This window comes from Anguilla rostrata, chromosome 15, assembly GCF_018555375.3.
Source record: "Anguilla rostrata isolate EN2019 chromosome 15, ASM1855537v3, whole genome shotgun sequence".
NCBI lineage: Eukaryota > Metazoa > Chordata > Actinopteri > Anguilliformes > Anguillidae > Anguilla > Anguilla rostrata.
Genome location: NC_057947.1, coordinates 7,717,863 through 7,732,507, shown reverse-complemented (window position 1 = coordinate 7,732,507; position 14,645 = coordinate 7,717,863). Strand labels below are relative to the sequence as shown.

Genomic DNA, 14,645 nt, shown 5'->3' with positions numbered 1-14,645 from the left:
AAATGTTTCCTGGAGATAAGACGGCACCGAGCATTTGGGACGGCTCTAATTTAATAAGAGGGGGGGGGGGGTGGGGGCAGGAGACAGAGACAGTTTAACATGGTATCTAATTTACAATCTGCGATCGTTTGCAAAGGTTTCCAAATAAATGATGCATGACTCTTCAAACATTTTCAAGTGCCAGGCAGACAGCCTAATTTTATTTTTATTTTTTTTTACCCAAAAGAAAGTCAATCCCTTAATATAGTACGGGCTGCTCAATTAGAAAGCACATTCAAAGTAATCACAAATATTGTCTTCGTTTGTCGTTTTGATAACCGTTTGATGAAGAGTGCGCTCAGTAGTGTGGATTCTCTGACATGAGAGCTACTCTGCCATTGCTGCACACAAGAGATGGCACTGAGAACAGCTGCCAGGGCGCTAGGGAGCTCTATCGCACTGATGACAAAAGTCCCAAATGACAAGCGTGCATCTACGGCGTAATCACACAGCATAAGCCCACCTTATGAGAGAATCTCACATAACGCTCACTTATTACTAGCAGGTGCACAATTTAATTGGTTATTTGCTCATGCATACAAAGATAATAAAAAAAGTTGACTTTTAATAGCAGCATTATCGGAGATAAGTGGACAATAACAACATTTGAACTACCAATGATTTGCCCAGCAAATTAAGAAATCCCCATAAAAATGTACACTTGGTTAGCCAAAAGGAAACCGCGAAACGCAAAAGAATAGCGAAGTCTACCGGATGCCGAAAATGAGCTACAACAAATCACAAAAGGCGTGTTCTCTGAGAATTTTAAAAATAAAATTAAGTGGCAGTTGGAGCTCGCATCTGAGGCCCAGGGTGTTCTTCCCCCCACTTCCCCCCACTTCCCCCCCCCCAGAACTTGAGATCCCATACGGTTTGCACCGCGTAGATGAGAGGCAGGACCACGAGCTATTTAAAGAAGCGGAGCAGGTGTTCATAAATAAGTGAGTATTATAACGCCACGTCATTTACCAAACGAGCCTGCGCGCACTCGGGAGCTGTGACATTGCTTTGTTCTCTCGAGCCCACACAACATGCCATTGGTCTCATCCGCGAATAGAAAACAAAACCAACACCATTTATTATCAATGCTCTGTCCCTATGAATCATATTACTGCTGAAGTTCAACACTCAGACAACATAGTAAATTGTGACGTCACTAATCACAGGAAGAAAGAAAATAATATTCTCCCCCTCTGACAGCAACCCTTCCATTTTGGGACAATTTCAAAGGTCAACTCAGTATGAATGTATATGACACTATTGATTTTACTTTGGGGAAATAAACAATAACCTTGACGTGGTGGAAATGTTAGTATTAATCAGGGTTCTGCGACCCTCATCATGGACACAGGGGTTGCTGGTTGTTTCGTTTTGCTTTAAAAACAGGAATGAATTCAGACGCAGAAAACCCGATGAGCTCGATGTAACTGCGTAATGAACTTTAACTGATCAATTAGCCCAAGCAACAAAAGAAAAACCAGCTGATCCTGTGGTTCTCCAAGACTACAGGCACAGTCCCCTCTTCTAACTTACAGTGCCGTGAAAACGTATTTGCCCCCTTCCTGATTTAGTTACTCAATCAACAAATTAACCAAATTTCATTGATAATTACATTCAGCTGATTGAACACAGCAAGTCCTGTTGAATCTAAACTTCACTCAAATTGAACCTTTCCATCAGAGTGAAATAGTCACCATAGAGTTTCTACAAGCTCACTATGCCAAAATCAATGAGAAAATGAGAAGATGAGGGGGGGGGGGAGTTGTTGAAATACATCAGTCTGGAAAGGGTTACAAAGCCAATTTAAGGCTCTGGGAATCCACCAAACCACAATGATAGCCATTATCTCCAAATGACCGCTCCAGCTTCAGCTAATATCAGTGTTCAGGACTCTGCAATATGAAAGAGACCGGGGGAAAAATGGGATTCTTGGGAGAGCAGCAAGGCAGAAACCACTGCTAACCAAGGGAAACATCAATGCCTGTCGCTCATTTGCAAAAAAAAACACCTGGATGGGATAATATTCATTGGATGAGTTAAATTTTTTTGAATGACACAGGTCCCTTTATTTCTGGTGTAAAGCAAATACAGCATTTCACAGTAAGAATATCATACGAACAGTCAGACATGGTGGTGGTAGTCTGATGGTGTGGGGATGCTTTGCTTCCTCGGGACCTGGATGACTAGCCATTAATGAAGGAACCATGAGTTCTGCCCTGTACTAGAAAATTCTCAAAGAGAATGTCCGGTCAACTGTCCGTGAGCTGAAGCGTAATTGGGTAATGCAACAAGACAATGATCCAATACAAAAAAGCAAGCCCACATCTGAATGGCTGGAAAGAAACAAAATTAAAGTTTTGGAGTGGCTAAGTCACAAGTCCTGGCTTGAACCCAATAGAGATGCTGTGGCAGGACCTGAAACGAGCAGTTCATACTGGAAAACCTACCAATTTGTCTGAATTAAAGCAATTTTGCGAAGAAGAGTGGGCTAACATTCCCCAACAGCGATGTGAAAGACTGGTATCAATTTATAAGAATAGTTGAAGTTGTTACTGCTAAAGGTGGTGAAGCCAGTTAACTTTAAGGGAGCAATTATTTTTTCACTTGAGTGATGTGGGTGTTTGATAAAATTTTTCATTAAATAAATGAAAATTTATATTTAAAATATGTTTTGTGTTTACTCGGGTTTTCTGTCTAATATTACATTTCATCTAAAGATCTGAAACCATTCAGCGTGACTGACAAATACGCAATAACAGAGGAAATCAGGAAGGGGGAAAATACTTTTTCAAAACACTGCATTGTTTCAATTTGAGAGCAAGTAAACAATTCATAAATATTCAAAAGTACTACTGCTGAATTGGCTTGTTAGCAGCACATTCTGAATGTACATGTAAATAAAGACAGATACATAGATTATGTAGAAGCTGTCCCACAGAACTGTGTGATAAATGAAGAAGCTCGGACTCACGCATTCTGTCATTTTATAATAAGCCGAGTTCTCCGGCTGCGGACGTTCCAGTGGCGCTACGGAATTAGCCGCCTGTTTCGCCCGCGCTACAGCTGTCAGAAAGCGCGCTTTAATCGATGAGAAATGCGGCAAGACCGCTTCCACCGCCGAAAGGTCTCGCTTCATTAGGGGTAATGGCCAAGCCGTCACAGCCCCAGATTTCCCGTCTTGACAAAGTGGTCCCCTAAAGGGATGTGTCGTACGAAAAAAACACGCCGTTCACACGAGTTGTCCGCTGTAATCCACAACATTGCCGACTTTTAAAAATCTTATTTCTTTAAATACAAAACGGACATCTAAAATGCTCATATTACAGGTGCAGTTCATCCCTAGACTGTAATGAGGAGTGAATTACGACATAGCAATTTTCACTCATCAGTTTGCGGTGGAAAAATGAGCTGGACTGTTCATCTACTTTAGACACCTTTAAAAAACGTTCTGCAGACAGCAGAGTGTGCATTCGAGGGAGAACGTGTGAATATTTATTTGACTAAAAAATGACTCCGTACAGGCATATTTGCTCACATTAATATGAAATATTTGAATGAGAAACTTTAATGCTTTCAGCAGTAGGAGTAAATTGAAACTGGCCTTTGCCTAATCACTAGTAAGAGACAGATTAACCTTCAATGGCTGCCGCAACTGTGAGAATGACAGGGGTATTACGTAACACAACATCAGTTCTATTATTACCGGTGAGAAAACATTTCCTGCCACACATCAATCTGCAATTTTGTATGCATCTATTCCTACATTATTGCATTACATCTACAGGACAAAGCCCTTTTTCAGAAAAAAAAACTGAATCCTACTCTTTTATCAGTGTCAGCCTTTTCAAATATAAAGGGAGGGCTGCACAGATAATCCATAAAAACAATATTTACAGAAATCATTCACACAAAATGGAAAGGTTGCCACAGCTTTCCTGAGCGAGCCATTGCAATCAAACCATAGAAGCATACGCTGTGTACTAGCTTTACCTTAACAGAGTACAAATGTTTTCTGTGCTGATAATTGTGAAACCAATTGATCAAATACCTTCTTTCTCTTCAAGCATATTATTCAAAGATAGAGGAAAAGAAATTGACTGCTAAAGTGTGACAAGAGCTGGCAAAATATTTCAATAACTTCTTGAATCGCTTTGCTTTTTTTATTCAATATAAAGTGAGCAATATCAGTGACTTTATTTCAACATAAATTCGAAACATCAAACTGACAAAACCATGAAGCCTTTCCGTTGCACCCCATCAAACTGAATCAATCTGGGAGTGATTCATTACATGACCCTCCTGCGTCTGAACGGAATCAAGATAAACACTTGCGGTAAAACAAATACTGAGAGTAGATCAAACAGGGCACACAAAGATAAAACTCTCACTAAAACCACCTGGCCTGTTACACTACAACAGAACAAAATCAAACAAGACTTGAGTACTTATCGGACTACATTAGGTAAGTGTCATGAGATAACAATCCTGATTAGAACAATGCTGAACACCTGCTAAAACAGTGTTTTTTCAACTTATTTTTTCCAGAACTGAAAGATTGTAAGTCACGATTAAGACTGTAATAAATATACCCAGTTAAAGTAGTGGCTAAATTCCCCAGTAACAATAATAAAACTAATCTTATAAGTTAATATACAGACACAGATTCTATAGCAAAATATAAAAGAGTTTTTATACCAAGAAGTTCTTTAAAACAACTTTTCCCGCCCTTCTGGGTTACTATGTGCTACAACTTTGAATTTCACACAGCTTTCAATCCCCTGTACTCTAAAATGTGCATACTTACAATTTGTGACTCAAACATTATAATATTTCGTAATAATTTTTCTTAACAAAGCAATTCTGTAAAAATCTTTGGCAGAAGCATTAAGAAAAAACAATTTGATCTGAAAAATTATTACAGACCTTAAAGGCACTTTAAGACAACAAACGCCCACTAACCAAGAGTCCTTTCCCTGTATTCTTTCTGGAATATGCACATGTACATATACATTTTTTCCTTCCATTATTTTTAGATAATAAAAAAAAACATTAAACTTCAGACAGTGTTGTAACCTAAGCTGTAAACCACAATAAGCGCAGTGCTAACAGCAGTGGAAGAATAGTGGTATTCGATTTCACAGAGACATGTGTGGGAATCAATTGATACGTCTGACGAGAAGAGAGAGGGAAAACGTTATGGATTTTTTTTCGCATGTTTGCGTGAGTAAGAAGCAGGAAGTGCGATGCGTAGAGCCGGTTTTATGCGATTACTGAGAGGGGCGGTCGACCGCGGCTCACGACAGGCACCAGACGACGGTGAGAGCCGCCACGACGCCGTTCAGGATCGCCATGCTGTAGCCGATGTGGAAGGAGCGGCCCGTCATCTTTCTGGAAAAACAAAAAAAAACAGAAACACGCACGCCTTAGTACTTCATTGCTTATAAAGATTAGAAAAAGAGTGCGGGGGAACATTCCGGAGTCAATAGCTATTAGACAAGTAGAAAAACGACGAGCCTCGGCTTGTTGTGAAAGTCTTCAGCGTATAGATCACATCTATGATCTACGTGCTAAAGAATTCTCAAACGCTACAAAAACGTGCTAACGTGCTAAAACGGCATAGAGCGGTCTGCTTGGCTTTAACTCCTAACAGTGTGCTGATGTTTGACGTGGGGCGTGCGGGTGGGGGCCCTGAGCCTGACGCGATGAGAGCGCGGTATCGGGGGAGCAGACGGGAGACGGCGTTCATTATTAAACTGTCAGCCGCGGCGCCCTGACCGGGGGGACGTGCTCCGCCTCGCTTTCCGTCGCCTCGTCCCTCTTCTGCTCCGCTTCTCCTCTGAGCCCCTCTCGACGTGGCAGGCGCTCGCTCCATGCGACCCCCGAGGCCTGCCCCTGCCGCCGCCCCGCACTCTGCCCCGCCCCCGAGGTCTGAGCAGCGTGCCCAACACCCCCCCCCCCCCCGCCATCCAGCCCAGGTGTGTTCATCGTAGCGAGAGAGGCACGTACGCACCGTGGACTGCAGAACGCTACATCATCTGAATCCACCCCGATTAGTTTCAGCAAAACAACATCGCAGCTTGACATGATAGAAGAGGACTGAAAATGTACAGCGGAATGTACATGAATAACAGTAGCAGTAAGCACTGTAGTCTCTGCTCAGCTGTAGTTAAAACTGATGACTAAAAATACATTAATTAAAATATTTGGTACAATGACCTTTTTTTTTTAACGTAATTGAAGCCTAACCCTTACAGTTTTCTCTGGATATTCTAAAGACTTGTGGCCTGTAATAACTGTGGAAGTGTTCGAGTCCGAGAAGAAAAACGGGAATATGATTGCTATTCATGAAATCAGGCATACTTTCATATCTCAGAGCAGGCATGGAGAGAGGCTTGGTTCCTAGCAGCAATCACGGTCTTTGTGCTTCTTCTGAAATAGCTCAAATGAAAAGCAAAAAAGATGCTGTGGAAATTTTCCATGAGGCAAAAATAAAAATGCATTCATTAATTTTAGAACGTGCCTAGTAGCTGATGCATGAATCTTGTGCCATCACTCAAGCTTTAGACACAACAGGCCTCCACGCCATCAGAATATGGCAATTTAAACTGTTTCAGTTTACAAACAACATCAATTAAATGGACCATACAGAATTGATTATCATGAGAAAAACAAGTAATGTCTTAATGATAGCCAAACTAATTAAAAAAAATTTTTTTAATTCAAATGACATATGCGGACCGCACAAATATTTGTATCACTAAATGTGCTACAGTGTAAAAGGTCTGATCAACAACAAACAGCAATTTTCTCACACAAAGACAGGAAAAGTAGAGGAGTTTTGAAGCTCATTTGTTTTTCCTGTAACGAGCGTCGTAGTCAGCAATTATAACCGACAGATGACCGAGGGACCCGTTTCTTTTCAAACCTGGCTGCACTGGCATTTGAACTGATGCGTCTTGACAACTGGTTTCTATGGAAACATGGTCGTGCAGCAGGTGCCGCCGCCCTCAGCTGAAAATGCCGACCCAACTACGGACAAAAGCAGAAATCATGCAAATGACCCGCGGAGGGAGAAAGGCACAAAGTGGGGGTCTTTAACTCGTTTGTGAGCTCCGTCGGCTGGCTCACTTCATCACCAGACCCCACAGTGCCCAGTGCCCGCACAAGCAAGGGCCAGGGTTATTTTTAAAGAAAAATATGTATAATAAACTTTTTTTTATTTTTTAAATCACAATTGCCTTTTAATTTAATCTAACAACTCCTGTTCTGATTTCAAAACCGATTTTGAAATGATTTAATTGCATTATTTTCTTTGAGTTTGCCATATGTTTTTAATGAACAGGTTAAAGATGGCGGTTTCTCAACCTGCCTTAAAGACAGTACTCGGAAAAAACCACATCCTCAAAAACCGTAGACTTCAGGAAGCTTTCAATATAGATATTTATGGCGATTTTTCTCAGCAAATCATTTAAGCACGAGTTCTTTTTTTCCCTCCTGGATACAGACAAATGATCACAACAAAAAATATGCGAGTGCACATTCAGAGCGAATGGGGCCCTTGCTTTAGACATGCCCCTCAGTGGGGAGAAGCACCATCGCTTTCGGATTAAATTGATTAAATTCTGTCACGAAGCTTCAAACTTCTGCAGGGTAACGAGATGCGCACTCTCAGAAGAAACAAAGAAAGGAACTTGTTTCAACGGGCCTCCACAACGTCGGCAAGCTAACAAAAATCGCTAATGTACAAATTTTTATAAATCTCTCGGAGGAAGTGGGAACGCTCAGCGTGCGCGGACGCCAGGCAGAGTAACAGCGCACCCGGCCCGCGCTAACAGCAGGATCAATACGGCCCTATCTGCCACAGGTCAATACTCGCCCACAGGACAAATATGCTTTTAGCTGCACCAGCCTTTACCAGACCATCAGCGATGAGGGCAGGGCCCCCGTCCGATACCTCAAACCGTGGGGTGAAACAGCACTTTGTCACCCCCCGCAGACCAAATCGATGGTTCCTTTTCAGTCGTCCACGGGCCGGCGGTTTGTAGAGTAAAGTTTCGCCGTGGACGCTTCGCCACTCCCGTCCCGGCGGTTGTCACCGAGGAGCCTTACCGTAGGGGGGGTTACTCGAAAAGGGAACTCGCCCGCCGCACTTCGCCAAGGCGCGAGGGCCCCGGAGTCGGGCCTCTGAGCGGGCGGCGAGACCGGCGGCGTCCGACGGCCCGGGATGACGGAAAAAGCCCGGCGTGTCCGCGGAACGCGCCGAGGGCAGCCAATGACTGCCGATCAATCTGGCGGCGCCGCTGCGCCGGCAGGGCCACACGCTAGCGCGCTCTAATTGGATTGAGACGCATGCTGTCCGGCCATAAACTCGGCTTGGAGGTAAGATACCGCGAACCCCCGGCGGCGAGCGACCGGATTCCGGACCTATTATCCTCGGTCTAATGCCGCTACGTCAGACGCGCGTCCCATGGCATTCTGCGGTTAACCAGCGAGAAACCAAAAACATTTATAAGGACAAACCATAGAATACGAGGCTAAAAGTTGAAAACTACATGTAAAATTCCTTGGAGATCCGTACCTTCTATAAATCTCTGCACATCTGTGAAAGAGTTTGAAACAAATGCTCAAGTCGAGAGTAGGCTTCAGTAGTGTATGCATCTAAACTCACTGTGGAAACAGCTTGGAAAGTAGAAGGCACACTCAAACACAAAGAAGATTAATATTGATTAATAACTGTATTAATTGATTAATACCACCGTAAGTATCCAGAAATACAGGCTATATAGTTTGACAAAGCAGTAGCAAAAGAAGTCGAAAAATAACATTTTATCCTTGCGCAAACTCCAACGAACCCCGCTGTGTGACTGGATGTGAGGAGGCATTCAGTTTAACACAGGCGAGTCTGTGAAGGCCAGTCGGAAGTGAAATGTCAGAAGGTCTGTGGCAGAACTGACTGCAGTCCAGAAAATGACAGGAATTGTGTACTACTGTACTTTTCACTCAAAGCATGTTTCAGTTGCCCTAAGATGAGGAAAATGCCAGAATCCATTCTCTCATTCAGTCCTTTATTCTATGTGTAGTTTGCCAGACCTGCTCTGTTCCTTTGTCTTGTGCACTCCAGTAATGAGAGGGGACTCAGCCATTGTATATCTCAGTAGAAACGCGTGGGATTTTTATTCAATTCAAGAACTCAAACAAGAGAATAAAGTGACTACAAAAAACACATTTTTAAAGTGATTTAGCTCAACTGCCATAGCATTCTGTGAGCTGCTCGCCCTACTGAAATGTACCATGACGACCCCGTACATTTCATTTAAACAACCCATTAATTAGTACATTTTAGGGACATTGGAACCATCGGCGAAAGAAATAATGAAGAAAAAAAAACACCAAATGGGAAAAGTAATCTTTCCATCTCGACGTTGCATTTAACAGGTCATTTAACGCGCGGTGGGGTCTGAGTTTTGACCGAATTGTTTAACAGGAGCGCGGCCCGACCCGGTTGTGCCCGGCCAGCTGCGGGTAATATGCTCCAATTACAGCCAGAATTATGAGCGATGAGGGGACGGCTCAGGAGCTGCGACCGAAGACAACCCGGCGCGGTTTGACGAATGAGGCGGCCCATCGGAGCGGAGGCGCGGCAGCTTGCTCCGAAATTGTTAAGTGCCGCGGTCGCCGGCGGAGAGGGGTGCGCGGCTGACAACGGGCGCTTTCGTCCCCGTCCGTTACAGAACCTCTCTTCAGAAAAATGAGCCTCTTTCTGAAGCTCTCTCTCTCTCCCGGCCTGTCACTCAATGCTGTGAAAGAATGGTGCTCGGCCCGCTCTCTGGCTCCACCCCCCTCCCCGCGTTTAATGTCAAGGGCAATCGGCACGAAACAAGGAAACACAACGTCCCCCCTAATGGCTACACTAAGAACTACCCTAATGACTACCATTCTCCCCGTTTACACCAAAAGGTCTTCCTAAAGGATAACAAGATATAACATACATTTTAGGTGCCCACTTCTACACAGACATACATGTATATACAACATGTGACACTAAAAAAAGACTACAAACATTTAAAGGGAGTATTTTTCAGGATTTAAACTGTTTCAAATATGTTTAATTAGCATAATTGATAAATTCAACTGATCTGGTGTTTGTGAAGTGAGGTACACAACGTGACGGGTAGTCCTGTTTCTCAGAAAAGTTTTTGTTAGCACACGTCATACATAAAAAATTATGCAGTACAAAATAAATTCAACAATGACATCAGGGTTTCCTGCAGATGAATTTAGCTTCTGCGTGAATTCTCCTACCACTGAGACTAAATATCACAAATAACATGCATCTTATTATAATAAATGCTCAAGTATGATTTAATGCTCAAAAGAAAATTCAACAGTGACATCTGGTGGTAAACAAACAATATCGTGACTAAGGTTACAGTGAACAAGAAGCATATCTAAGAACAGATTTGGAATCAGTAGCCTATATTCCATTTAATCAACATAGAAAGATCTGTGAAGGGGACAGCTGATCACAGGTTAGTTTGCGTGGGATGACTGGTCCAACAACTATGCAAGGAGGAACTTGCCTTACGAATGTTGGCACTGGCACAGTCAGGACTTCATACCAGAATTGCTGCTATCAACTGATGCAATCTATGCTGTTAATTGTACATAGGCTGCCTATCGTATATCACTCGATTAGTGCAAGGGCCAATCGGGTCCAGCGATATTTTGATATACTAACTTTTCGATACAAAAGCTCACATCGATACTGACGATATAACAATTTTACTAATACTGAAATACAGAATAAATATTTTTTCTAAACTATCAATAATTTTACCACTAAGGTATCATTCCCAACCTAATACAATCCTGGTTTTGTTAGCACACGAGGAACATTTTTTGCACATAGAAGGCTAGCTAGCTAGATAACTAGCACTTCAATTGTCAGCCAACAACCAGATTTTTGATAGTTTTTTACTCTAATGCTATGCACAATACCACGCCCATATGCTCGCTGTCTTCTGGGAGTGGGCTATACAGGAATAAATTGATGAAGTATAATCCAAAGGCCATTGGCAATATAACAATAACAGTCCACCGTTACATTTTGTTCTTCCAATCATCTCCCAGCTAAGTTATGTGAATGCTTAAAACAGAATCCAAGCCAACTCATCCCAATAAAGATACCCTGTTTTTCTCTTGGCTATTTCATGACCTCAAAACCATAACCCTCCCACTTGTAACACTAGGACAATAGAAATATAAATATACTTTAAAAACACTCAAGCAATGTTCCCAAGAGATTTGGTTTTACTTTATCTAGATCAAAATTACTACAATGGTTCAGTTACAATAACAGCCAACTCATCATTATTCTTCAGTATGGTCAGAATTAAATGCATGTACCATAATATATGGGAACTAAGTATACATATGATCGCATGCCATGGTTTGCCATAAAATACTGAATAGGCTATATTACATTATTTAGGTATTTTCCATCAATATACTGACATTGAAATAAATCATAATATTGCTGGACCCTAAGAGCCATTAAATTCCAATTCACACAGTACGTTCAGCGACTACATAGCCTATCTGAATGCAAAAGCAGCCAATCAGGGCTTTACTACACGTCTTCAGAAGAAGGACATCAAAGCAGCCAAAGTTGAGATGACATCACTGCACGCAGTCTACCGTCATGGAAAGATCCGGAAAGAACAGAAGAAAGGCCAGAATTATCAGTCACATACAGGCCTGAAAGCCTGCGCCAAAACTGCAGGGGCAAATTTTAGCACCCTTTGAAGTGAATCCTTCGTTAGCACCGCTGTTGAATGATGAAAGCCAATTAGCAGAGAAATTGCCTTTATGTTCTTCTGAGTGGTCCCTCTGAGCCTGAGCCACTCTACTGTGACTGAAGATCAGATGAAATGGAATGCTGCACTTTTGCCGTGCGTGTTTCTAGAAATTATATCAACGGCAAAATTTAAGGGAAAAAAAAAAACTTTCTGCACATTCACCAACTTCAGAAAAGTTGTTCTTCAATCAAGGCATTAAAATGATGAACACTTCGAAGTAATGAATTGTCAGTTATTTCTTGATTTATAAAAAGCAGGGAATAATATGCAGAGAAGCATGCATGTATAGTACTCCAAATAATAACACTTATCAGTGAACCAGAGAAGAGGTAACATCAGAGATAGTCTAGCTATCGCTGACTGTTTAGGGGAACTGAGTACTCTTCTTGAAGCCAAAAAATGAAATAAACAGTAGCCTACTGTCAAAACCTCAGCTGTCGAAACATACAGTTTCCATACACTAGGCGTTCACAATAAATTCGCAATGGTATGTTTCCATAGTGCCCCCGGCCCCACCAATTGAATTTAGACACTTTTTAATCCACACAGCTAACAATGATAATTCCACAATGCTGACAACGGAGTCTGAGTTAGGGTAAAAACAAGGGAAACACACAAGACAATATACAATTTCCGTACAAATGTTATACCTACGTAATATTATACCAATTTCAAGACAGTATTTACTGAACATTCACATTGCAGTTCCTGTACCATTGTGTCAAAGAAAGTACTGAGTTATAACGAGTTTTGCATTGTTTTATAGACCTTTATACCATTTAAAAAGCTGTAATTACAATTAAAAGGGATGCACATGTAAATAAACAGAAAAAAAAACACAAGGTGTCATTCTGGGCAAAATGAAAGAGCTTAGTCTGACCTTTGTCTTGCAGGAGACAGCAGTGATGGGGGATACATGCCAGGTTCAAAAGAATCAAAGTAAGTCAAGGTCCAAGAGAAGCTGCAGCACGAGATTCCAGCTATTGTGGACAACACCAGCAAACTCCAAAAGCCTGAAAACACATTTTGAATGTGTAGTGAAATAATTACAACACGCATTCAGGACATAATAAAATAAAACAGGAAATGACACACAAATCCACCATGCGGTCATTTTTAATATAAATGGTCGTTTTAGAGTTGTTATCGGCACAATTTCATATATAATATATATTTTAAAATATATGTTAAATATTTATTAACTTGCCACTGTTTGGCGCTAACAGATGGAACTGATAATTCGATATATTATAAACATATAAATAAATTAGTTGACAGGTGACACGTGAATTCCATGTTGGCACGTTTGAGCAAATTGTATTTCATGTGCGCAACAAAACTCCAAAACACTTTCCTTAAAGATTTACCCAACGAATTATTGACGGTATATTTGGTTTGGATTTATATTTACCCAGAAGTTTTATTTCTGAACCATCTTCTGTGGTAAGTCTCTCACTGCGTAACTCTGAAACAGAAAATAAATATGACAATCGTCAGCCTATATAAACTGATGATAATACATACTATGATTATTATGAAATATTGTGGTTATGTGACTGGTAGCCTGCAATTATGAAAAAAAAGAGATTTTCTACAAACATAAGAAATGTCAATATTATAACAATGATGATGTTACAGGGTGCAAATATTTATTAGACAACAGCTGTATCCACCAAGAGGGTACTTTCGCTGATTTGAAATGAACGAAAAATATGAATCGGGTCAATTAATTAAACGCGTCACATCCACCGTTACAGTTAACCAACAGCACAAGCGGTAATCTAAGAAAGCTAAGACCCTGTTGCTATCCTGCTCGTGGCTATTTATGCTACTCTAAGATGAATTTCACTAACGTTTAGCTACCTTTCAAAATAAGGTACATGAATGCCAAGAGAAACGCGACGACCGAAAGTATAACAATGCAGCAGAGCATTGAAAATATCCTCGCAGGCCAGTGCTTCCCATTGCTCCAGTATTTCTTGTGTTCCGCGTATTTGCTCAATTTGCCCGGATATTGAGATCCTGTCGACTTAAATGAGACTGCTTTCCGAGTTGCAGTTGGTTCTTCTTCATTCTTGTAACTTCGTGACTGATCGAAAATCTCATACTGTTCGTCTAGCCTTCGAATTACAGCTGAATCCAAATCGTTTTCAACAGCTGGGGCCACAAAATCATCCGCCTGTAATGCCTCTGTACCATCGCTGACACGCGGCATTTTTAACTTGTTGGTTAGTAAAATTGATGCAGATATTTTTCCAAGTTCGGTGTAGTTTCAGATACAGTTTAAGATAACACCAAAAGAAATAACACTGAACGCCGATGGAAACAGCCAACGTTAGCTAGCTAATCTAATGCTGGCAAACTAACAATTCCCTTATCGGGTGGTAACAGTCCGTGACGCAAATATTTTTGGCTCGCTCCAGTTAGGGGCACGGTTAATTTAGCATGCTAATATGAAAGTTAAACAGCCCGTTTTGTATTCTGCCAACGTGTTGACCACTAGTAGGGTAAATAAAGTTCGATTAACTGAATTGCTTATCCATGTTAAGCTGAAGTGTTCTAGATTGGTGCTAGTTTATCAGACTAGCCAGATAGTTAAAACTTCACTTTAGACGAGTCTAATATCAAAACTCTTGCTTACTACCGTGTTCAAAACATCGCGGCTCATACTTCCGCGTCAAAAGTTGTGACCCCACCTAAATATCCCTTTCCCAATCCAAATGGTGAATTTCTATTCTACGATGTGGT

The 14,645-nt window shown here is 41.4% G+C and overlaps 1 protein-coding gene across 1 annotated transcript; it reads right to left on the bottom strand.

Annotated features, from left to right (window-relative positions):
* Window positions 1-4,185: 4,185 nt before the first annotated feature.
* On the bottom strand, window positions 4,186-14,560 carry arl6ip6 (ADP-ribosylation factor-like 6 interacting protein 6). Its single transcript, XM_064309962.1, has 4 exons — window positions 13,761-14,560; window positions 13,309-13,362; window positions 12,778-12,910; window positions 4,186-5,427 (listed from the first exon to the last, which is right to left on the bottom strand). The coding sequence occupies exons 1-4, from the start codon at window positions 14,110-14,112 to the stop codon at window positions 5,334-5,336; spliced, it is 633 nt and encodes a 210-aa protein (XP_064166032.1). The 5' UTR covers window positions 14,113-14,560; the 3' UTR covers window positions 4,186-5,333.
* Window positions 14,561-14,645: the final 85 nt, after the last annotated feature.